Here is a 26371-nt window from a genome sequence, read left to right as displayed (position 1 = left end):
TGTCCATCACTTGGTGGTAGAGAGAAGCACATCTTATGAAATCCAGCACAATGTTATGTCTGAACCTCACCTGGCAACTCCCACATAAAACCACCAGTTTTGTTTAAACCACAACAAAGACACTTAATATTCAAAAATTTGCCTTTGTGGTATCCCAATCAGAAAGAGTTAAAACAGTTCACAGCTTTTTCTTGGAATTTCCCTCTCCTCTCCAGAGAGGACTGTTCTGGAGTCGTGTAAACACAGACATCTGCTTGCTGTCACTTCGTAATTCCTTTAAATTCGTAAGAATAGAGAGAATCCCAGAGGGAGTTCCAGACCAGGCCACTTTCAGCCACCAGCCCTCCATGCCTTTATCCAGTAAAAAGGCAGATGAAGTGCTGGGGCTCATACATCTGTTTCGTGGACATTCTGGGTATAAACTTTGAAGTTAATAATACAGCTTGTTCTGTCTGAAAATAGTATCAAACCAAATTTATTTTTCATACTGAAAATGGGCAAAATCGTCCGCCTTTTATATACCTAAAGTGTGTAAGGGAAATTGCGTAGTACAGTAGACTTATGGTAAGAAGATTGTTAAACTAGAGTTGCTATCTAACAAAAAAAGATTTCTGCTCTCCCTATTACATTCCCTGAAACTGGGTAATCAATAACACATTCAGATCAAGTTACAAATGCATTGCCTTCCTGGGAGGAGGAATGCCAGCAGGAAGTCAGCCATGCTTTCCAACACATGCTGATGATACGTGGTAGCTGTTTAGTTCTGTGAGCATCTCTCTCACACTCTGCTGTAACTGTTCATTACATGTTCCAGATTCTGATAGAGTTCTGAAAAGAACCCCTTAGTTTCCTCAAGCACCTTTCAAATCTAGTGTAGAGAATACCAGTAGACTCAGAAACATTGCTCTTAACAAAAGAATGAGCATTCAAGGACTTTGAATAAATTAGAATTTCCATGATTTCTTTGATAATCTACAGGTTTGTGTGTTTCACAGCAGGAGAGTCTTCTGTGGCCAAATATGTATGCGAAATTATACATGATTTTTCTAATGGAAGGTGGTTTTATTAAAAAGCACCAACATTCTATTCAAAAGGAAACTTCTGACACTGGAGAATTAAATGGAAATCCCTGCTGAAGTTAACAGGGGTTTTGGTTTTCGCCCTTTGTCGGAACTAAAATCTGCAGTGACAGCAGGAACAATTTCAACCTAAGATAATAGTTTTAAGTTTTCATTCATAACACCATAGCAATGGAGGTCACAGTCTCCTTAGAAAAGGAGTTCTTGCACTATTGAATTTCACTGCATGTGGACATGATTTATGCTGTAATCAGAAGCCTAGCGCCTTCCAGTGGAAGATTCTCAAGCAATTGTCACGGAGTAAACCAGTCTTTAGCTCACTAGGCATTAATTTAACAAGTTGTTTGTTTTTTTTTTTTTTTAATGACCAGTATCTTCATAACTGATTGATGCCTGATCTGGTGCAGCACCTGCTCTCTCACCTCCTCCGGTTCAGCTTTTCAGATTAATGAGTCAGAAAGCCAATTATGACAGTATTGTAAAATGTAATATTGTAATAAACTTTCCATGCTTCAAAACAGAAAAATAATCCACAAATTGATTTCCAGAGTTGAGATTTCAGATCCTGAACTGTTCTTTGGTTGGGGACTCTTTTTGGACAGAACCTTTAAGTGACACAATCACTTTCTAAAGCATAGAACTGTCACCATAATTATAAGGGGTTTTTATGCATTTTATTTTTTAAAAGCTACAGTAAATCAAGCCTAAAAATGTTAATGCATTCCTGGTAGTGGTCAAGCTGTGCAAATGTTGAATTTATATTCCAGCAATATGTAATACTTCACATGATGTAGATGATGTTTTGCAAAACACAGGGTATACAATACATGTGTTACAAACCTGATTCCTTGCTTTTTATGACTACCTACAGAGTGTTTAATGACAACTTGAGGCAGCTTTTGCCTTCCCATTTAGGAACAGTTTTAGAACGGTTCTGAAAAACAGTAGGAGCTGCCAGCTTCCCTGGTGCACTTCGGAGCATCCTACCAATAAGAAATCTCATCCCATTTGTTGGGTCTGTTTATGTGCTGATGAATTTAATAATGCTGCTGTGGATGTGTTCTCTCTCCTGTCCTGTGAAATCCTTCAACAGAGTTACATGACTCGTCAAGGCTTTACACAACCAAATGGTGCTCTCTTGGAAAGGGCAGAGCCCGTGTCCTATTAAACACTGGACAGCAAAGCAAGTGCCTGTATGTTTTTCATGTTGATTTTGTCTTGTCAAACTGTTGTCTCTGCATTGTGTAGAAGTTTGGTCAGTTATCACCATTTCCTATAGCAGGAGCTGTTTTAAATATCAATCACACTTAAAACAGAAGAAATATATTCCCTCAAATTGAGCATCAGTGAAGCATCTATATTTGATGTTCTTTCTATTCTGCATATGAAATCCTGACTTTTTCCTGTTAACTGCAGCCTCTTTTGTTGTCAAAAGAAGGTTTTAAACGTTTTTATTTTTATTTAGTCAATATAACTGATCCTTCTCATTCTCATAGCATTTTTCTTCCCAATTCTGTAAAGGAAATTGATGATCTCACCTAAATTTAAACTACCAGCTTCCTTATTTTGTTATGGACCGCAGTGACCATATTTAGTTCTGTTGGATGCTCCTTACTCCCCTTCTGCTCTTGCCACCACGAACATGTCACATGGATTAAATATTTAGACAGAAACATACTTTAGCCAAGACAGGAGGAAGCCTCATATTGGGACTGCATCTCAAACAATCCAATATTTTTAGAACTTGATGGAAATACTTTTTCAGTCCTTTGATGGTGCTTTGATTTACAGCTTCCCATAATGAAGGGCATTGTTAATAGTTTTTACATTACAAAAGCTCCATAATGCTGAAACCTTAATACAGGACTGAGGAATGAAAAAGAAAAAACAAAAAAAAAAAGCAGTGGAGGAGGCTGCAAGGTAGCAACAAATGACAGGCACTCACATAAAGTGTGCAGAATGTTTCCCTGGATGTGGAGAAACAATTTGCATTCTAATGGCTGAGACTAACAAGAAATACCCAAACTCAAACTGAACTGGAGCTTCCCAGGAGATCAGTGGAAAGAGAAGGTCAGCTCCAATTCACCTGATGCTAAAAGCTGAAATAGGTTTGAATTTCTGATAGAACAGGTCTGCAAAGTTCTCTGGAATTTTTTGGCTGTTTTATCATAATTCCCAAAAGGCAACATTGTAATGGCAAGTACAGTTTGCAAATAAAAATCATTACTACCTGCATGTCTTCTTTCACTGTCCTGCATAAACGTATGTGCTTGCTTGGAAGTCTCACAGCAGGATCTGCAATCCATAACACAAAGCAGTCTGAGGGGAAAAATGTACAGAGCTTCTAAAATCTGCCAGGTTTAGAGTAATACTTTCCTGATGTGGAATTGCCAAACCATCTGCAGGTAAGTTTTTAACTATAATTTATTACTTCAATTCTCATATACAGCATTAGTAGATTCCTTTTCATTTCCCATGTCATCTGTAGTTCTTACTCCATTCCCTACCCCCTCCCCCTCATGAACAATTTTTAGAAAAAAAGGGATTTAAAAATGGTCACAATTAATCTTTGTTCTGCAAAGAAAGCAGTCAGAAGGTCCAAGGCCTTCCTTGTCTTGAGGGCAAGGATGCCAGCCCAGGGATGACACGAGCTTTCAAGAGTATTTGTGGGGCAGAAAAGGTTACAGGACTGCACATGGATAACTTTGGCTGCTGTTTTTGTTTGCTGTGCACATCTTCGTTTTCCAGTGTGGGGATGTGTTTTAATTTTAACTCTAGTGCAGGAAGGCAGGGAATGGCCTGCTCCTCTTCTGTAACTTCCATGTATTTTTTGCCACCGGGTTAGCTGCAAAGCAGAAGTCCCAATCCATCAATCCTACATTGATTTGCAGGCGGTTTCTAACATCCAAATGCTGCTCTCTGAAGGGCAATACCAGTAAAGAAAAACAGAAAATTTAAAAAACCAAACCAAAACAAACAAAAGAACACCACCAAACCAGTTCCTGCTTTGAAATCATTCCTGCAGATCATTTCTGCAGGTGGTAAGGATGAAGGAGAATGAAAATAAGTAATGATCTTTTCCTTGCTCCTTGTTTGGGAAAAATTGCCTCCTAAAGTCAGGCTCCTGTTCAGTTCTCTGTACAGCCCATTCTTTGCTCAGGGTGACCTGGGGAGAAAGCAGTGAGAGAAAGTAGCACTAGGGCATTGATGCTCAGAGAGGTGCCCAAAGGCAGGGCAAGCAGACATCGGTGCTCTCCAACCACTGCCACCTGGGCAGAACCAAGATCCTCGAAAGGCAGTAGAGGAGTGTGCTGTTCGCCATGGTGGAACCTGTTGACATGCTTTACACATTTGTGCAGGAGGAAAGTAAAAAGGGACCTGTGTTAGGCGTTGCTGCACACTGAACACTTGCTTCCAGCTATGTCCTCTAGCAACTAATACCAACCACACCCTAGCACACAGGAGGGAGTACAGCAGAGAGACTTATCTGCACAAGTCAAATAGTAACCACTTATTCCCCTAGGTTCCCTTACAGGTGGCAAACAGCTGTCAGATCTTCTTGCGAGTACCAGAAGCTCCCAGACTGGTTTCTGTAATGCTTACCCTTGAGTATTCCCTTTTCTAACCAGCTATGTCTCCTCTACACTGTATTTTCTAATACTGAAAAAAAATCTTCACAAAGCCTCTTCGCAAAAAGTCCTATTAAAGGTACATTCACTGTGTTACGAGAATTTGCCATATCAATAGTATGCCCAAAGTGCCCCCAGAGGAACTGCTGAAGAAGAATTGAAGCTGTGCTGCGTGATCTGAGTACTGCCTATTGGTGAGGGCTGCTCTAAATGAAGAAAAAGCATTACCATAAGGTTCAAAGTTCCTCTGACTGTGCCTTCTCTCCATAGGCAATAAAAAAAGGCCAAAATAAGCGGCCATAGCACGTAACGACTTTAAAAGCAAAACCCTCAAGGTCCATCAACATGAATGCAGTTGACTGGGAAGAGCAACAGTTGCCCTTATTTGTCAAACCAAGTTCTTTCTGCCCATGTTTACTGCAACTGCGAAGTGCTCCAACTTTCATTTTCTTCCATATGGTGGGGGAGTTTGGTAGCTCTAAACCTGTTCATCCAGATGACCTGTCAGGTTTTATAGGCATCCCTTAAAAATAGAAGCAACCTAATCCTGGTTCAGGTAATTCAAAAGAAAATTCTGCAAAACTGCATTGTTCTTTCAAAACTAACAGGCATTAATTCGTGGCTTTGACATGAGAGGACTGGTTTCCTCTCTTGCCACCGATTTCATAGACCCATTCCTTGCTCTGTGTTGATACAGGCTGTTCTGCAGTTATTCGTGTATCTCCTCTTTCACTTGATGCTATTTTACGTGCAGCTGAGGATATCAACTGACACACAGATCCCAGCGGAATTATTACTGGTACCCTACTGCACAGCTGGCTACCCCTATGGCAGTAAGAGCTCAGTGAAAGGGATGACCACCCTTCTCAAACCATTTCAGGTTCGTGCTGCAATATAATCGGAGCCAACATTTGTTATGAGTTGCAATAGCAGCTTTCACGAGAAAAAACTCAGCAGACAACTGGAATTGGTTACACACAACTGCCAGATCTGCTACATGCAAGTCAACACCCTATGAAATACACTCTGAGCTTGTCGCCAGAACTGAAGGTCAGGCTTTAATTGTAGCCGTCACCAAAGTATTGTTTCCAAAGTGAGATGTTTTGGGCTGCAGATACACATCTTGTCAACCTAATGTCAAACAACACCTCTGTAACTGCTGCTGGCCCCTGTAACTTCCAACTGCATTTTCACTGCCCATCTATTGGCTTTATCAATGACAAGTGATGAAGCAGCACTCTGCCCAACCTCAAGAGGACTGAAGATAACAGCAAGTGACATATTTTTGGATGGAGGTATAGCATTTATTGAAAGATTCAAAAGGTTTCATTAGATTAACTAATACAGTAGGAAAAAGACAAGAAAAGCCTCAGGCATTCAAAGCACAGTTGCTTAAGCCAGGCTCAATTCACAGTGTGTCTCACCAGACACTGAAAATACCTGGCTCTTTGGGTTTGATTTCCCATTGCTTCTAACACACACACCATCCTCTTTAAAGAGACAATGGTGGGGAATATTAACTACACCTCTGCTTGGACACTGCAAAGAAAAAATGTGATGCTGTCCATAGCCCACCATCCTGAGCAGCTCACAGGTGCTGAAGCAGCAGCTTCTCAGCCCCTGTCCCACACCCACATCCCAGCACTCTGCCTGGTCTCAGGGCACCATCAGTGCTCGAAGGGATGCTCTGCTGCACCTTGGCTCCTGCATCACCCACTCTGCCAGCAAAGCCTCATACTGCCAGTCCCTGGAGGGCTCCTTTGAAACAGGACTGGAGCAGTAAAGGGGTTTTATTAATAACTTGCAGAATTTCAATACACTAAAAACATTCTTAGTTTAACCCAATGTTCTTTTGAAATGCTATTTGACAAGCAGAGAGGGAAAACAACGAAAGACTTCAATTTTCATGTATTTTATTTACAGGCTGCACAATACATTTTATATACAAATGGCTTAAAATAACAAAGAGTAAGCAAGCTAAAGCATAACAATTTATTTTAAATTAAGTTGTCTTGAAAGAACTCCTGCAATAAAGTTTCTTCACCCTGATAAGCAAGTTAATTTGATTTTAAGTCAACCCAAGGTCATTTTATTTTTAAATACAGAATTCAAATAAATTGTCTGGTGATTCCTTAATTTCATGACACACTTCTGTAAATATAGAACATCCCAAAACTCTCAAGAAGGGTAATAACCAAAATTTCCTCATGTAAAAAACACTGTAACAGAACAGACTGGAGAAATGTTGTATGTAAAACACTTGAGTGTTTTATTAATGAAAAGAAGAATGCGTAGTACATCTGACATTTTCGTCTCTCGGAAACAGAATTCATGGTCCAAGACCTAATTTGCCTGCAGACAAGAGGTATCCTGTGTTACTTCAGTACTTCAGTTTTTACCACACAATTATCAAACCTATCCAACTGTAAACTCCACCAAAACTGAAACTGCGTCCTACACCAAGCAAAAGGAGAAGAGCACTCAAACCCATAAGAACTTACAACGTGACACTTACTGCCTCTGCTTCTAGAAAGCACCTGACACTACTGTGGGATGGAGAAATTTTAATAAGAGACCACATTTTATGGAAGCATAAGAAAATACAGAAGTTTGCCATTTAAAATTTATCCAAGAAATGATATTAACATTTAAGGATACATGTATTTTTATACCTCTTCCGTAGCACTGTTCATTCTGTTCAGGATAACAACAACCATAATCCATAAAAGCGGTTTCTTTTTCCTTTGGCTGAATTTAGCATTTTAATAGTCTAAGTGTTTTAAGTCATGGTCATAAGCAGTCCAGTTGTGCTTGCTTTCTTCCTCTTAGTATGGCTAAAGACCACTTAATATAAATAATTAAGTACTTGCTATGTGATAGTCCATTATTACAGTATTTCACTACGTTTATTTAGAAACACAAACACACAACACTTACTTTTCGATGTAGTATCCAGGTCTCTGTAGCTCACTTTGGAATTGCAGCACAGAAAACATAAACCCAAAGGTATGAGGGAGAAAGTAACAAAAGCCACAGCTCCACAGAAAAATAATGCTGTTTTCAGAATGCCTACTACTGCATCAAAAATGCAAGAGCCACGTGATATAAAATGCCAAACTAGTACAGCCTCTGCTGAGTGGAGTTCACTCATAAGGGTAAAACGCTGCCATAAGCACCTAGTCATGTGATTTAATTCAAAAGAAATGCTGACAGGTAATACACAGGTCCAGTAAAAATGAATGTGGACCTTAGATCCGGGCAGTTCCCTGGCTGCTAACCTGCCCAGACACAATTCCAGGCCAGGGGAGTGTGGCTGCAACCCTCCTGCCACACCCTCAAGGGCAAAGCTCCTCACCTGTACCCAGCCCCCACCAGCCCAGGAGGAAAGGTGTCAGCAAAAGAGCCAAGAAGATTCCCTGGGTTGCAGAGAAGGCAATCTTTTCAGAGTTATCACATACGGAAATACACTAACTTTCCCTCCAAATTATCCCAACACTGCTGTGCCAGGCAAATACAGTGTTCAAAGTCACAGGCTAGTAATCTTTAAGCTGGGGAAAAGTCATTGTACAGTATTCATCTGCTACAGCATGCCACAGTCTTGTTTCTGATTCATCTGGAAATAACTTGTTTATTGCACCTCCGCTCTCCTCACAGTCAGGATTACTTGTGCTGGGGCTACTGGAGTTTTTTTCATGGCAAAGGACTGAAATCCATTTTGGTAGAAAAATGTATGAGAGTGCTGCCAGCCCATGAGGAAACTGCACATTCATTTACACATGCAGAGGGGACTGACTTCTCTGCACTGAATGAAGCGAACTAAATGACTTGAAAATTTATGTCTAAAAGGGAATGTAGGAGACTCAACTTTTTCCTTGCATTTTGTACTGGAAGTCAATCAATTTAGTCCTCCGAGATCTACTTTCCATTTGAACTTACCTGTGTTTTTAGACCACTATTGTTTGCAATTTCACTTCAAGTGCAGGTGAGTAACCCCAGACTGCACATCTTTAGTGAAAGTAAGCGCATATAAGCTTTGAAAGTCTTTTGCTTGATTCTAAAAAAACAAAAAAACAAAGCAATGTGTGTGTATATTTGTGGGTCTGGGTTTTTTAAAGAATAGTAAACAAAGAGCTTTAGCCAGCATTGCCCATATCTAAATGACACTAATGATTTTTGTCTTTATAATTTTACTAGCAGAAAAATGCTACAGGGGTGTCCTTACTCAAGGGAAAAACAGTCCAGTGAACTGTAATTCATGTGAAGCTTTTGCCTTTCTTAAGCACGGCCTATTCAGGTTGTAAGTATTTTACTGACGTGGCCACTTTCATTTTCAGATAGCAGGATTTTCTGCTGTGTCTAGTGAAGGCAACTGCCAGACTTGGGGACAGCATAAGCAGCAGGACGCTCTCCATTCCTCAACTGCCAGATCCTCAAACACTCCGCAGTTAGCGAAGGGAGTTTCGCCATGCTCTACAGTGTGGGAATTAGCCATATATGAACCAGGATTTTCAATTAAAACAAAACACTAACAGCTTTGGCTTCTATTCTGAAAATCCCAAAAGTCATTGACAAGACATTTGTAATAGTGTAAGTAGAAATTTTACTTTTTAAAAAGTAGTACTTAAACACTCAGTTACATAAGGTACCGATTTGTCAACTGGATAATCAGTTGGAAAATTGTTTCCAATATGGGCTTCAAGACATCCTATTACGTACAGGCAAAATATAACCATACCTCCTCTCTGCAGGAGAGAGACCACTTGTTATCAGAGGAAACAAAAAAGAAACCATGCTGGAAGTTGTAATTAGTATGAGGAGTGGCTCTTTGTAAGAGTTTTAACTATAAAAATTTTAGCTGTTCCGAGACACTCAATTCCAATATTAAAATGTTCTGTGGAATAGCAGCTATAAAATCAATTAATTGGCACAATCACAAGTTTAGAGCGAATTACAACTAGTGTCAAATGTTTTGCCATTGCTTTAAATACTGGTCTTTTTTCCTTTGGTTACTTCCTACAATGCAGTACTTGGGGTAAAAAGACAACAGTGTCAGCTTTTCACACAAAGTAAAGAAATTACTGCTGTTGACATTTAAGAGAAAAAAAACTAATGTCATCACTTGGTAAGGACATAATAAGTATAGTTTATTTGGCAGAGGAACTAAAACACTTACTACAAGTCCAACAGGGAGCTGAGGAAAAACTACACTCTTCATTCTTCTCACTTTCAACATTTCTCATGAAGTTCAGTTTGGAAATTACAATTTTATCTAGGTAAAATCAGGTCTCTAAGTAACTGGCCCATGTGAAGCAAACAGCACAAGGTTATGACCTGTTCGAGTTTCTTATTATTATCTGAATTCTCTTGTTAATTACCTAGGTTTAGGCATCATGTTCATAGCAACCTATGAAGTACTTCCAAATTTTTGCAGACCTTAAGCTTACATGTTAAGGCACTTACCATTCAAGTAAAACAGTTTTTATATAAACAAGCGTGGGAGATGGAGAGAACATTTGACCAGAACACCCTTTTTTTTTTTTTCTTGAAAGAAAAAAAAAACGTTGACCAAATATTTATAAAATTTTGCATCAAGAGAAAGGTTGTGTTTTATTATCTGAAATGAGCACGAAGTACACCTTCCACAATAACACTGAAAGCAGTGCAAAGACTGACAGTGACCTTTGACTAAAGGTAGTTTTGTAAAAGAAAAATACCAAATAAATCAGTGCCCTGCTTTGATTGTTGTAAAATTTCTTTTTTACATAAAAGTTGGTCCAAACTTACAAAAAAAGCACAAATGTGCATAGTTCAGAAGATCTGAAAGACTGTCATAAAAAGCTGATGTCCCTAAATTTAGCATCCACTTAAAACTGCCAAAATACAAAATAAAAGTCAGAACTAGAGTTTGTGAACATGTACAATCAAGTCATCTAGTTTTTAGACAGCATGAGTTGTAAGCATTTTTTAATTTTTCCTACTGTATGCAAGACCCTTTTCCACATAAAAATAAAGCTGTTGAATTAACATTATTCAAGTCTGTTGAATTGCTGCTTTAAATTGCAGCTAGGGGGGGGAAAAAAAGTTTTTCCAGATAAAAATGATGTGCCTGAGGAAAAACAGATACTCAATATGGTAATCCTCTGCCTCGCCCTCTCACTGCAGATGTGCTAATGTGTCCCCTGTATCCTTGGGAATAGCCAGGTCCTTGGGCAGGAGAAGTCCAAGTTTGTCCATGCATGTGGCTGATGCCAGTGGGATTTTCCTGTAAATTACTTCCATAGCTATAGTTGTGCATCTTTGTGGGCAAAGAGTGCGTACTCTCTGGCCCTGTGGAAGCATCACTGCTGCTCCCCAAAACTGGGATTGGGCCATGGCTGTATTCAAACCTATGGTCTTTATCTCCACTGAACAGCATGGGGCCAGCGTTGAGGTAAATGTCTCCATAACCAGTTACTGAGCTGGGAAAGGATTCTGGAAAGGCTGATGGAGGAGGGGCAGCACCAGAGTGAGATGAAGCAGTACTGTAGTTATCCAAAGACTGAATATCTGAGTTTCCAAGGAAACTCCTCCTTTCTAATACTCCTGATGATCTGCTTCCTATTCCATCGCTAGTGCTGTAACAGGCAGATGAGAAGGACGATGATCCAAAGTTATCCTTGTAGTCTGGGCCTGTTACATAGGAATCTCTAGCCTGATAATCCACACTCGTTTGTACTGGCTCCTCTGTTGTCGCCTGAGCTTGATGCTGAGCCAGCAGCTGCAGAAGAGCTGCTTTCACTCCTGCGTGAGGATCTGTTCCTGAAGAGTTACCTATAGGCAAATGCTGATTCTCTGTCCGATAATCAAGGTCTTCATCAGTGAGCGGCGGAGGCTCCGGTGGCTCGGGGGGACGCTGGTCTGGAGGCAAGATCCGAGGGCGCTCCTGCTCAGGTGTTCGGTTCAGAAGTCTCATCTCAGACTGCCTAGCCAAATCCTCTTGACCTAAGAAGATGAAAAAAAAAACCCCTTTGGAATAAAAATATACAAATAACAGGACCAGAAAGAAAAGGACTCCTTCCTGGAAAAACACTGAGGTTTGTTAACTTCAATTCTCATGAATTTATTAGTTAAATTTATCAGTAATTATATAGATTATTTTGGACAAAATCTGGCAACAGCTCATTTGCCTCAGGAGCATAATGCAGGTTACTCATTAAAGTAAGATTACGACAGTCAGTTAAAGAAAAACAGTACAAGCTCCTTAAAAAAAACCCCACCAAAACCAAACAACCAGAACAAAACTCGAGCAACACAAACACTAGAAGTTCACAGAAGGATCAGGAAAGATTAGTAGATAGGGATAGAAGTCTCGAGGGACAAAAGGCCACCCTATCAAAGAACAGCAAAACTCAAGGTTTATTTTAAACATGAACAAAAAAGCACACCTGTCAAAAAACCCCCAAAACCCTTCAAAACATTTCAGAATATTTCTTTCAACAGCTGCAAACACCACAAAACAATACATGAACCACCACAATAAATCTGAATTTGCAATCCAAAAAGATGAACAGAGCTTTAAACTGTGGGAAGACAACAGAAGCCACTACTACACCCCAATGGAAACCTTTAACCATGTGTGTGACAGTTACCAGTCACCACTGAATTTGACACTAAGGAACTGCTCTAGTCAGCATTAAAACCCAAAATAAAATACTGTCTCACCAAAATAAGCTTTACCTAAACACACAGTCAAAACTGGCAAATTACATCTCTGCATCTGCTAGAAAAGACTGTCTTCTCCACCATTCTCCACCACACTCACCTAAAAGACACCCCCCCCCCCCCCCCCCTCAAAATAATGATCAATATTTCATCAGTAATACTTGTGTGCCTCTTAGGCTGGGTATCATTGTTTGCTCTGTCTGCACAGCACCTGTTACACTAATAGACAAATTCTCTGATACAGACATAAAACGTGACCAAATCAGTTTAATCTCCTATACTCACACAGATTCATATGGCAAACATGTTAATTCTCTACTCCCAAACTATTACATCTCCAGTACTCCAGGTATTTGCTGGTTAGCAATAAAGGCCTTCAGTACCTGCAGACATGTATAATGACTTGATCAGATGTGGGTAGCCAGGTGCCGGAGATTCCACGTCGTCCCGGCTGACAGACACAGGAGTGGCGGGCTCTGGAGGCTGCCTGAGTTGTAATGACATTTCATTTCCTGATCCATTTTCCTTCTCCTCCAACACAAAATCTTTTTGTTTTGTTTGCTGAGCCTTTATTAACTGAGACAACAGAACAGCAAATGCACTCTGCACAGCTGCCTGGGCAGCATCAGTCTCAACTTTAGGCTGACCCAGCTGAGCAGATGGCACAGGGGGCTGCGTGACCGTTGGCTGTTTTAGAGACTCCTGCTCTGGAGGCGGTGGTGGAGGTGGCGGCGGCTGCTGCTGCTGTTCTGACTGTTTTTCACCTGCTGACAAAATTCCAGCAGGAAGATTTATTTTATTTAGTTGCTGCTGAGTCTCTGGGTTTACTTTAATATTCAATACTTGGGCAAACTGTGCCAAACTAACACTTGTTTTAGACTGTAGCAGGTTTAGCAGGATTGCCACTTCATTCTGGTTTAACTGCTGTCCAGTGCTTGTTTTTGCTAAAGACAAAAAAGGTGGTTTTAAGTATTATTTAGAACTGGCATATTTCAGAAACTCAAAAGAAGACTAATCTAGCATGGCTGACATGACTGGCAAAGCATGGGTTTGGACAACACAGAAATGGAACGCTGTTACGTATTAACTGTCTTTGGAGAGTATCTATAGGAAATGGAACAGTAAGATCCAATATAACCAAAGTGACTTCCATGAGGTGCACACACGCACTTGGACAGATGGAAAAACACCAAGCTAGAGCTCAATTTTCCACAATATAACTAAGCTGGGGCTTAAGGCCCCCTGCTTTAGGCAGCTGTAAGATTTCCAATCCAATTTCCTATCTTTGACATATCACGACCCTTTGTTAAAATGTAGCCATCTGCAAAATCCATTTCCAGTCATATTCCAGCCCATTCTAATTCAGCATCTGGGTTTTAACACCTGCCCAAGTGACTTGGCTCTAGGTAGCCCAGGAGCTCACAGTATAAATGCAAAAGGAAGTGCTGACTTTGAGGGACAAGAAGTCAACCACTCAGTAGCAGGAAATATGTGATGATATACAGTTAATTCAATTAAATGGAGCTTGCCACAAATAAGAGCAGATTATGATGATGCAGGGGAATACATGAATAAGGAAGTTTGAATATCAAAGTAGTTTCTTAGCTTCCAACACCCATTGTGGTGATTTATTTTGAAAGTGAAGCAGCATGGGTTGCAACATGCCCCATGAGTACATGACTTAGAGAAGAAAGCAGTTAAAAATTAGAAAATGAGTGTGCGAGCAAGCTGGCAGAACTCTGAATTTTTTCTAACCCAGGTCAGCAAAAACACATTCAGTCCTCTTCTATTCTTGCCATTGTGCTATCTTACCAATATATTAATTCATAGCAGATTAAAAGCCACGCATGACACACAAAAATATTAAGTATTTGCCTTTCAAGTTTTAAGAGTAGCACATCTGCAAAGTGCTGCAAAATCCACAACCCACAACTCTACTTGTGGATGTGCACCAGGATACAAGCACTTGGAACCTACTTAAGCGGGATCCAGGGATTTCAAAATTTTTATATTTTTATATGAATATAAACCACCTTCTCTCTGGTAATACAAAAAAATAAATCACAATTTCTTATGCCTTGTACTGCTGACTCTCACTCAGATGCTGCAATTAACAGAAGATTTTGTCACATATGAGGATGGTATACTCAACATTAAAACTTCTCTCAGACTCTCAGTGGAAATTCATCAGAAAAATGCCAAACAGAAACTAATCTACCTATTCCATACCCTTTGGCTAGCTTTAAGTTCATTCTAACAGGAAACTGTATTCTGGGAAATCTGTCATAACAAAATTATTGAGCTCTGAACAGCTCCTGTTAAATTGCAAAATGCAATAACCAGGGGTCCCATTCATGAATCAGAACATTAGCAATTGTCTTTTTAACCTCTCCTTTTGGGGAGAAAAGGAGAAATTAGAAACAAATGCAAGAGTTTTGGCTAAAGCATGCATTTGGTCATGGAGTTACATAATGTGTCTTATTAATAGTATTATCTAAGGTGCATTACGGCTTCCGGAAGTGCTTTGTTTAATACAGGAAATGCCTCTATGTTTCACTGAAAATTGTCTTCTTTTCTATCTAGACATATTTTTCTGTATACATATGGGTAAACAGAAATATAGGTCTGAATGATTCCTTCTCTATTTGCTTAGCTTATTTTGCATAGTCAGTATTAATGACTAACAGTAGTCATCAGGCTGTTATGCTATAAAAGCACAAAGAAGATATCCTTTGGACTCTTTAAAAAACTTCTAATACAGTTTCATTGATAGGGGAAAAAGAGTTACAGAAAGTCATTCTTGAAAATGCTGCCAAAACTTTAGCCTAAACATACAGATTAGCAGAATCTCACAGCTGGTTTACAATGAGAAACCAGATGAATGGAGCAAGAGGCAATAAATTGCAATAAAATACGATCAAAATAACTATTTTCTGTGTATCTTCGCAGAGAATATTTGGAGCTCTGCTCTACTGTTAAATTAAGGGTTGATTCAAGATGGTTAGTGTTAAAGAATTGTCAGCTACTATGAATGCATAAACTGTGTTTTTCAGCTGAACTCTTCTATCAGTGCCATAGGATTTATGGTCACTTCGCACAATCAAAAATGGTCTTACATTAAACGTACAGGTATCCATCTGGTGTTGTAACTCTCTATATTTCTACATTTTGAGAACTGTCACTTAACTGTTGAGTATCTCAAATGGTCTCCATATCAGAACCATTACTTCTTTTGTTATATTTGTAAAACTTGTCTGAAGCAAGATACTTTTGTTAAGTTTCAGAATTAGTGGCAGGGAAATTCACAGAGGGAGCCACTTCATGTTATACCAGCTTCTGGGGGGCGGGGGGGGGGGTGGTTTTGGTGTTTTGGTTTTTTTGGTTTGTTTTTTTTTACAACTTGATTTAGCCCCAACAACCTGGAAAGCTGAAGACTACCATAACATGAAGACGGAATCTGTTCCATTTGAAATGATGATTGTTCTAAACTCTGCCTTTCTGATCAGTTTATCAATACCAATAAAGCTTATCCAATCTACGGAGATTGTGAGAAACTTTGAACAGTCACTGGCTTGTGAAATTACAAAAGAATTATAGATGAGCAAGAGCTAAAATCCCCTCAAAATACAGAGCAAGCAAGGTAGTTGCTCTGACCAGGCTGAAAAGTTTGGTAAAATTGGAGAGGAACACTTACGTTTCCAAAAGCAAAGGCAAATCTTTTGTAACAAAGATTAAACTTACAATATTGTTCCTCCCTCAAGAATCCAGGAGACGTCAATACTCTACAAGTAACATCTAAAATTTCTAGAGGCGCAATCCAAGTAGTAGTTAATCATAAGAACTGAAAATATTACTGACCAAGTGCTACACTAGAGCTGCCCTGAGTTTTGAGTTGGGAAGAAGTTTGCATGCCTTGTGGGGTGTTGGTTCTGCTCTCATCCATGCCTAGAGACAGATCCTTCCTAGGGACTTTAGCTGCTGTAGAGTCATCAGTCATGCCCATCTGCTTCTGTCTTCTGCGTTTCTTACTCCACAGCTCATGGCAATCCTGCCACAAAGGAAGGCTGCAAAGAATGATTGGAGATAATCAGTTTTATCCCTATTTTTATTTTTTTTAACCATACTGGTAAAATAAACACTTAAATTATACCTAATGTAACTTTTGAAAGGTGAACCGACTAGAACTTGGCAACACATCAGGAAACATTCAAAAGCCAGCAAAATCTCAGACCTGCTTTTTTCTGGCTGAAATCTCTTTACTGAGTGCCTCTTTCAGAAGCACAGGTCCTTCTGGCAGAAAAGAGGAAAAAGTATCTTAAAATGAGAATTATTTTCTGAATTATTTGTGTACTTCAAACTTCCAAATCAATGCTGCACAGTTGCTATGAAATACAACTTGCATACTACCAGATAACTAAGTTATCAATATGAAAGTGGTTTTTTCACAGTCCTTCTGTCTCTTATAAAAGTACTGTTGAGTCATTAGGTCACATATTTGTCCACAGTAACAGACATGGCTATCTAGTATTTATAGTGTACAGATCAGGCAACCAAAAAAGTCTGAGGGAAAAAAGGAAAAAGCTGCAGAAGTAAGTTACATGAATAAATAGCACTTGACACTAGCAAAGCTGGGATACCAGGAAGAACAAGGGAATATCCTTTGAAACATATGAATGCAGAGGCAAAATTCTTTTAAGAAACTTATCAGCCACTAATTCTGTCCTTCCATTACAGTTCCCTGCAGGCATCTCAATTCTGATTTCCTGAGGAACACAAAGACCCATCCATAGGTAACAGAAATACTGAGATGGGCAGTAAAAATAGTGGTTTATACTTTCCTATTACAAATTAACTGTCTTAGCAGTTCTGTCACCCAGGCACATGATAAAATTAGCTGATAGATGACAAGAGACACTGGAAATGCAATTATGACAACTGTTTCCTTTATTCTCTCCCTCCACCTGCCAAGTACTTTCTGAAAAACAACTGGAAGCAAGAACTCATTGTGAGAAGTATCCCATGGTTCTTGCAATCAGCATGTCACTTTTTTTTAATGAACAGCTGCTCCTTCCCAAAACAGAACTTCAGTCTTTGAAGAGAACAGTTGACACTTTCCTGTGCTGCGCCGGAAGTGAGTGTGGTTCCTCTTAATTTTTAAAAGGACACCAATCACTAGTTTGTTTTGGATTTCCATGTATCAACTTCTAGAATGGATGCATTACCACATCCTTGAAGAAAAGATGATCTTCCCATTCACTTACTTTAAAATGCACATAAGCAACATGCTGTACAAAAGTGGTTCTGAGACTTCAGCAAACAGCCTGAGATTGCTGATTTCTGATTTTCACACAGTGATACAGTCATATTCAGGCAATGAAACCTCTTTACCTCATGTTTCAGGAACATTAGTAATGTCTGCCCAGAGAGGATGTGGCGTCTCCCTCACTGGAGATACTCAAGGACCATCTGGACACAATCCTGCACCATGTGCTCTGGGAAAACCCTACTTGAGCAGGGAGGTTGGACCATATGACCCACTGTGGTGCCTGCCAACCTCATCGATTCTGTGATTCTGTGTAACAACCTTGTGTATGTAACAGGTAAGTCTAGAAAGAATTTTAATAAAATCCTTACATAAAACTCAAACACTTTTCCCAGCTGGTAACTAATTAAAAATAAGTCAGTACAGGCTGCCTTGAAGGTTCAGTTTACTCAAACAATATCATAGGTTCTATGTTCTGACAGCTACACTGAGGAAAGAATGAGACCTGCAGATTCTCTGGTACCTTTTCACTCTTTTCCTCAGGACATGCTCCAATATGATTTGTACTGATTAAAATGACTGTAAAGTCACTGCAAAAATCCGACAGGACATTTCCTCTAGAGAAACTTACAGGAACAACCCTGCACAATTTCACTTTTCCTGCCTGTAAAACCAAGACTCTCATCTGGCTCATGAAACAATTTACTGTATTTCACTTTAACTCTCAAGTACCTGTGCAGAATTCTATACCCAGTGTCATTCTATAATTAAAGAAGGCAATTCAGATTAATGGAGGACCTCAAAATCCTTGGAAAAAGCAGACACTAGTAAACTGAGATAAAAGGGAAATTATGTTTTTTAAATATTAGTAACATTCATAGAATAATATTTTCTTTAAAGGTAGCAATGCAATAACTAGTCCTAGGAATGATGAATCAATTCTCAGATCCTCATAACCACTGTTATCTTAGCTACACAAGCACTTTACTGCAGAATCACCTTTCAACAACTGTGTACGTCAACATTTCTGCCACCATCTCCTTTACCGAACCACAATGAATTTAATGAAATCAGTGCATGTTCACACTTCCTAGAGGTCGGTAGCATTACCAGTGGAAATTACTTACTCTGGAGGAGGCATTTTAGATGGTTCCACGTCTCGCAGAAACTCGCACTGAAGAGCTTGTTCAGCTGTGCAGCGCTTGCTGGGATCCAGGGCAAGCATATAATCGAATAAATCTAAAGCAGCTGGTGGGATGCTACAAAAGTGCAAAATAGAGGGAAATGTCACATCTTTATTTTGTAACACACTTCTGCGCAAAATTTTAACGAACACATTCCTTCCAAGACTTTAAGTCCGAGACTGATCATTAAGTCCTGAGGTAACTTACACACTAACAAAACGCACCCACAACCTGAGCTTGATAGCAAGAGGAAGAGATAAACTTCACCTTTTACTACCTGTGCTATTAAAAACCCAAGCTTTCTTTGCCTTGTGTTGCTTCATTGCTTGAAACCTTGTCCTTAAAAAAACCCACACCCACATTTTTAAGTCAAGACTATATTGTTACTTTACATTTTGGAATTTACCACCAGGGAGTTGGGCTTTTGATTGATTTATGGAAAATAATTCTATTGCTTCAAAGATATTAGTCTCATTACTATGAACAGGATGATGCATTTCTCTTGAAGCCCACTGTACCAGAACGAGAGGAACAACTTCTTTAAAATAAACTTACAGCTGTTTTCCACACCTTTCACTTGTGATATATGCACAAAACTAGTCCAATGGTAGTACTTTAAGACATACGGTTCACGTAACTCCTCTGTGTTGAATGAGTTTATGACCCAAAAGACTGTAATGTCAACCAGACTACGTATTTAGCTGTAGCCAGTTTTACTAATAAAAAAACAATTAAATACTCTGACCTGTTTTTTGGACAGGGCAACAAGCAGGTATACCAAACAAATAGTTTCCTTAGGTGAAAGCTGACAGGTGGCCGAAATTTTAGAGCCTTCTTTCCTCTGCCTGACACTTCTATTAAATAAGGGTTAATACAAGCTCTGTGGGTATCATGGGAAGAACAAGAACCTAAAGCCATTTTTCTTTACACTCAATCTGTGTTCATTCTCCAAAAAATACTGAAGTTCATAAAGTCTCCAAGAAAACTTATAATGCTATTACAGTTGACTAAACTAATTCTTCATCCTTACAAAGCAAACTCTTCTCTCAGTTTTCGACGATACTGCTTCTTTGGTTTCATTGTGTTGAAATAAGCTAATTTTATAACATCAGGCCACACTGCTGGACAAGGACTTCCGCAAATTCGGCTGCACCAAAAAGAAGGGAAAAAAGGGTATGAGTTCCAAAACCACAAGCGAGCACAGCTGTCATTTTTACTCTTGCAAGTACAGTGAAAACAAAAATAATTTTCAATTTTAATGTTCGGGTTATTTTTAGCTAAAATTTCTCCACTGTCAAAATGTCCAACACCATTACATAATGGTGAATTGTCTACAAAGGCTAATCACCACAGAGACCAAACTTACTGTTTCTGCCTCAGCCCAGCCCACACATCCTCTACAGAAATGTTTTGAAAAACTTAACCGACTATGTCTGAAGAGTACTCCAGGTATCTGACTAGATGAACTGGATAGCCCACATTCAGAGTAACTTTTATGGCCTTAGCTCCCAACGCCATTGAAGAAAGATATACCAAATAGCTGAAAAAGCACTTTTCACTGAGGATTTATTTAACACTGAAGACATAAGGGAAAAACACCAAACAATTCAGTAAGTCCTAAAGGCAGAAACCACTAGAAAACCTCTGTATTTTTTACTTCAGTTATGAGTTTCATGTCTCAAGCCTCATCTATCTCCACAAATGGAGTTGCCCACACTCTTATGCCTCACATTCCATCCCCATCCTTTTTTCCAACCAAGGACGGCTAAGCACAGGTTGATCAACACCACACTTTAAGCAGAAGAACTAATAACGTATTTCCATATATGCAAAGTTTCAAATTCTGATGCAGGCAGTCATAAAAGGACATTTTGCAAATACATTTCTCCCTAGTTCAGCCCTCCTTTTTATTAGATTTAAATGGTTAGTGTAAGAGACCTAATGATCTATTAGTTATGGCCCAGGTGCTATGCAAACCAATCTGACTTTATGCCAGTTGGGGTATTTTCAGGAGGGAGAATAAAAATAATGAATCTCTTACTGTCAGAATTTACTTCAGCTTTATCTTTGATGAAGTTTGAAAAGATAAATGTAGAATTGTTGACTGCAACATGATCACAGCAGAGATGTTAATAGAACTGATTTATTATGCTCAAACAGCAAAAAATGCATAGCATCAGTGTAGAGGAAAAATGAGCTACAAACAGAAGCTTCCAGCAGAAGGAAACCACAAATTTTTAGGGTTTTGTACCAGAGGTACAACACAAAGAAAGAATAACTTTGCATTCTCAATGTGCATTCATGCCATCTAGTGCTCAAAACCAAAAATTCCCAAACCCATGAGTTAAAACTCTTCTTATGCCAAAAACAACCACTGATACACTTTGCACCTCCTAAAACCTTCAATTTTTCAGGCCAGCTAATAACACATTACACAGAAACATGCTACTGTTCAATCTGTTTTGAAAAACATCTCAATATGTAACTTCATAACATTTTTATTAAGTTAATTTGACCATTTACTGTTCACATTCTGTAAGTTCTGTAGGACCCACCCTCTTTTCCCCTTGTTTCTAGGAAGAGCACCCCTCCTCCTTTACAATGTCAATTATGACATCAGAATCAAGAGCAAATTTTGCTCACTGAATAAAGAGAAAGAAAAAGATGCTCTGGTACTACTGAATTAAATACTTCTCATTCTATGATTTATTGAGAACAAGGAAAGAAATAAGAATTTTTATCTCCATCAAATGTCTGGCAGTTTGTAAGGGAACAGAAATATTCCCGCAAAAGTAACAAAGCCCAAGTGTGTACATTGTAGGTTTGAAACAAGAACTCATGGCCAGCAGCATCCCAAATACCTATTCCTCCCAAATCCCACTTGTCCTTACTATTTTCCATGTTCTCACTTTAATTTGCTGCAAGCAATTTGCAACATCATCTTAAAAATTACAGGCATTTTGATTACGCTCTCTTTACAATTTCAGTAACAGGCAACTCCACCTACTCTACAAAAACCCATCTTACTGATCAACTGTACATTGCTAGGAATACAGAACATTCACAAAAAAAACCTTCATGTCGGTGCCAAAGTCACTTGTTACTTGCCCCTCAAAACCTCTAACATCTCACTTAGAGCAAAAACTGAGCACTTGCAGGTGTTTGCAGTGCATTATCTCAGATTTTAACACTAAGAAATCTGTTTATGAGGCACCTACTATGTAGAAATGCTTGCAAGTTACCTTATGAGTTCCAGTTGAGCAAGTTCTTGATTTGCTTGAAATATTGGCTTTTTTGTAAAAAGTTCACCCAGGATACAGCTGTAAAACAGTTTTGCATAATTCCATCATTATGGCTTTCATTACAGATTGATAGAAACTTTAAGATTTATTTTTGGATTGTTTTTATCCTTGCTACGCTTCTGTCCAAACTCTTACCCACAGCTCCAGACATCAATAGCTGGTGTGTATCTTTCTTCCCCAAGCAGCAGTTCAGGAGGCCGATACCATAACGTAATAACTTTGTTCGTATATGGTCGGCTGTTAGGAGGAGGAAGAAGAGAGGACTATCATTTGGGTATGATCACACCTCTGACAAAATGATACCTTAAGGACTTTACTTCTGTGATACTGTTTAAGAACAGTACAATCTCCCACTCTCTTTTCATTTTAGCCCTGCAAAGCTGTAACTGCACAAAAACAAATGCAATTGTCTGATGAAGGCTACAAAAGGTCAGACTGAACATATAGATAATAATCACACAGCCACCTTGATGCTACGTGAATTCTGTATCTCCACTATCATTCAGAAAGCAATACTGTATATTTATTACATTGCTAGTAATTTCCGGAGCAGGACCTGCTTAGATAAAACCAGTAAATTCCATGCAACTGTTGGTTATTACCATACTGAATACAGGACCTCTACAAGCATTTTAAAAAGAAGAAAAAAAGTCACTCTTCCCTCTTTAAGTATGAGCAAAAGAGATAAAAGCCTTTTTCTGGAATTATATTGTTCAACAATTTTGATTCCAAAGCCTGGAATGCTTCTAGTATCTTCCTATATTTCACAACATCTTTAATTCTCCACAGCTCTAACCAGAAATTTTGGTCACTGTGAATAATCCTTTCCATCCTCCCACTGAAGGAAAGATTTCTACTAACGCAGACACACTTTACTTGTGCGCAAGCTAAACTACAGCATCAACAGTTCAGATGGGAAAGCAGAAAAGATATGTTCGATTTTGGTTTTGTTTCAACCAGGATGTTTTAAAAGTGATCCCAGAATTCTTTCAATTTTTTTTCAATTTTTCACTGTTATCAACACTAGGTAACTCTGAACAGAAAGAGTAACATTAAGTATGAATAACCATAGAATAAAGCCTAACAAGCTCTTACAGCATTCTCAGTAATACAGGTATCATTACTGTAATCATCTGAGTCTTTCTTTCATTAACGCACATAACCCCGATTCATTTTTAAAAAGTAGTATGTTTTTGGAAACAATCCCATCATTTATCTTATTTATCTCTGAAGCAAGGGTACCTCTACATATACATTGCTCATATATATTAGGATATGGTGGTTTTTATTTGAACAGTTGTCTTGTCATGCAATCTGTCATATCTCCTACTCCAAACATATTAAATCCACCAGAACAACATTTAAAGGAGCACAACTACAACAACTACTGGGAATTTGCTTAAATTTTTATTTCCTCCCCCTTATGCCCCTACTAAATTGTGTACCCTTTCAAACAGTATTAAATTCTAAACAACAGTAAACCGCATGCAAAGTACATGAATTAAAACCAGCAGCTATTATACACTTGTTGATATACATTAACTACACCTGTTACTGCAGGTCGGAAGGAAAATGAATGAGAAAAAGAATTATCAAAAATCTACTGAGATTCTAATTATTCTCCCATGTTCAACTGGCAATTCTATTAGCTATCTTAATCTTGGGTTCATTTATGCATAATGGCATAATAATGTTGCTGTTTGATGTACAGTAAAATCTCCTACTGGCATTATAAGGACACTGAACTTCTAATCCTTAATGAACAGTGAGTTTTACAAACAAAATTTAAATTAATTTAAAAACAGACATTAAAAAAACCCCAAGCAAAACACAGTAAACCAGAGGAAAAAAAAAACAAACAACATTCGGCTTGTTTGGTACTGTTAAAAACAAGAAGGTAGGATAACATCCTTTTATTATTAAGTACTTCCAAACCAAAAAGTAATTAGCTAGCAGCTACTTCAGATTATCTCACTTTGCTATTATACCCAGCAGTTTTCATAACTGTACCTGAACATATTTACCTGAAATAACAGTTCAGAGGCAACAGCTCAGTGAAACTAATGCTAACACATTTATCAACAACCTAAGAGCTCTGTAGAAAACAATAAACTCATAAAACTAACATTATGGATATTATTTCCCAAAACAGACATGCAGAAATCAAAGTAAGCTCAGGTATCCAACCATCTCTGTATCCAACCACCTCATGGACATACTACTGTAGTGAACATTCAGCCTGAATTTTGAAAAGTCAGTTCCACATGACAAATACAACATTACAAAGTAAATACTGAAGTTCTTAATCGTAAAAAAACTGTGCACCTGTTTCCTGGAGTATGAGCATAATGAAGCCAAGAACAACAGAAGCACAAGTCACAAGAAGTTTCAGAATAACTTTTATTTAAACATGTATCTCTGTTTCCAGCAGATTCAACAGCACTGACTGCCTAAAGAATACAACGAACCTCTTGAAATGTAAGGTTAAATCTTACACAAAAGTAATGCTTATTGAATAGAAACTGTATGCTACTTTGTGTCAGGAAAAAAATAAAAATTGCTTTCCCTAAAGTCTTCGGTATACCAAGAGAAGAAATATACCTTAGGTTTACAGGATCAGAAACTTAGGACTGTAACTTAATTTCCAATCACTATATGGCCAGAACACCTGGAAAAGCAATACACTTGCACAGACTTTTGTGGTTTTATGCAGTGTAAGACAACCTGTATTTCTCTCAATTTCCTAAGCAATTACTTGTATTACATTAAAGTAACATTTCCTCTAAACAGTAGTCTTCTGGCCCTCATAATAGTTATGCAACAAGATTAAACTTCTGAATGATTTTTCACAGTATAATTGAATCTTACCTTTCTTCCGAGTTGTACAGCCGAGCAAGCCCAAAATCTGCGAGCTTTATCTGCCCTCTGGTGGAAAAAGCAAAGAATTATTTAGTGGTTAATCCTGTTAAACCTTCCTCCCCCAAAATCAGGTAAAGTTTAAGACTGAAACAGCTGCAACTGATCTTCACCAAACTACATTAATGAAGAGGCAATGCTTTGCTATCTCTGCATCACTTCAGTAAACAGTATGCTAACTTAACAAAATAGCAAAGACAAGTAAGCAAAATTAGGTATGCTTATCCAATGGCATTTATATCACTGGATGTTAGTCAAATTTAGTCTATACCATAAAATATTCAAGTCAGTAACTCTGCAGGAAAAAAATGAGGGAAGAAACTGCTATTTTCTCAGGCCTTGCTGCCAGCATGAGCATTTGTACAGCAAACAACTATCAGCAGTCATACTTCCTTCTAGGAAACCATCAAAGTCCTGTTGTGCTATTGTACAGTTTAAATACAGCCTTTAAATCAGGGTGATCAACCAGATAAGGGCTTCAGTTTTGTCAGCAGCCAACTTGCTGAATGACATAACCCCTAACTCATTCCTGAGTTTTCCCAGACACAAGGGGAAGAGTAGAAGATACAGAGCTCTTGCCTGGCAGTTCCCACAGCTAAAAGGCACTGCTCAATGACTAGAATCTCCATCTATCTGTAAAGTCTGGATGATTCAAACAGAAAGCTATCTGCAAGCTTTTCTAACACACGAAATTAATGTTGGACTGTTATATGTGGTTTTCCTTTTCTGTACTGATAAACTTTTGTAACTCCCATCACTTTCCAATAGTGTTATGTTCTCAAATTATGGCAAGATTTGCTGCTAGCATGACCATTTTGTGGTAATAGCACATACGTGACCATTTTGTGATGACCGAATATGCTGGTCATAGTTTCCATCCACTTTTCTCCTCAGACCTTTACTCTGATTTCTTGGAGAACGCGCATAAACAAAGAAACGTTCCCCTCAAATTTACATGCTTATTTCTGAGAAGGTATTTAGAAAATAAATGTATGTCTTGGGTTGACCCTGAGTTGATGGACAGTCTTTAAGACCAATTACGCTTCTCACAATTTACATATTTAAACCGCACAGAAAGGCGGGACTTCCCCTTTTTTGTCGGAGCTCGCCTGCTGGAAGGTGGGGGGGGCTCGGAGCCTCCCGGCCCCGCCGGGGCCACTGCCCCTTTCCCAACACTGTGGCACGGACCCCAGGTCGCTGGGGGGGACTGTCCCAGAGCCACAGGCAGCTAAAACCAGCCATGGACTGCTCATAGCTGGACTCTTCCAGCGCGGCTTCTGGGGACAGGCGGGGGGGC

The 26371-nt window shown here is 38.9% G+C and overlaps 1 protein-coding gene across 1 annotated transcript in view; it reads right to left on the bottom strand.

The window, feature by feature from the left end:
- Positions 1-6604: 6604 nt before the first annotated feature.
- The window catches only part of CDK13 (cyclin dependent kinase 13), a gene marked incomplete at its 5' end in the record, with an annotated part of 50186 nt that continues 30419 nt past the window's right edge, over positions 6605-26371 (bottom strand). The window contains 8 exons of the mRNA XM_017734589.1: positions 6605-11689; positions 12793-13353; positions 16268-16473; positions 18800-18931; positions 19887-20003; positions 22099-22176; positions 22294-22395; positions 25027-25083. Coding sequence (XP_017590078.1) covers positions 10833-11689; positions 12793-13353; positions 16268-16473; positions 18800-18931; positions 19887-20003; positions 22099-22176; positions 22294-22395; positions 25027-25083 — 2110 coding nt within the window. The remainder of the gene's footprint in view (positions 11690-12792; positions 13354-16267; positions 16474-18799; positions 18932-19886; positions 20004-22098; positions 22177-22293; positions 22396-25026; positions 25084-26371) is intronic.

This window comes from Corvus brachyrhynchos, unplaced genomic scaffold (assembly GCF_000691975.1).
Source record: "Corvus brachyrhynchos isolate BGI_N302 unplaced genomic scaffold, ASM69197v1 scaffold94, whole genome shotgun sequence".
NCBI lineage: Eukaryota > Metazoa > Chordata > Aves > Passeriformes > Corvidae > Corvus > Corvus brachyrhynchos.
The sequence above is the reverse complement of the archived record's forward strand: the minus strand, read 5'-3'. Positions and strand labels throughout refer to the sequence as shown.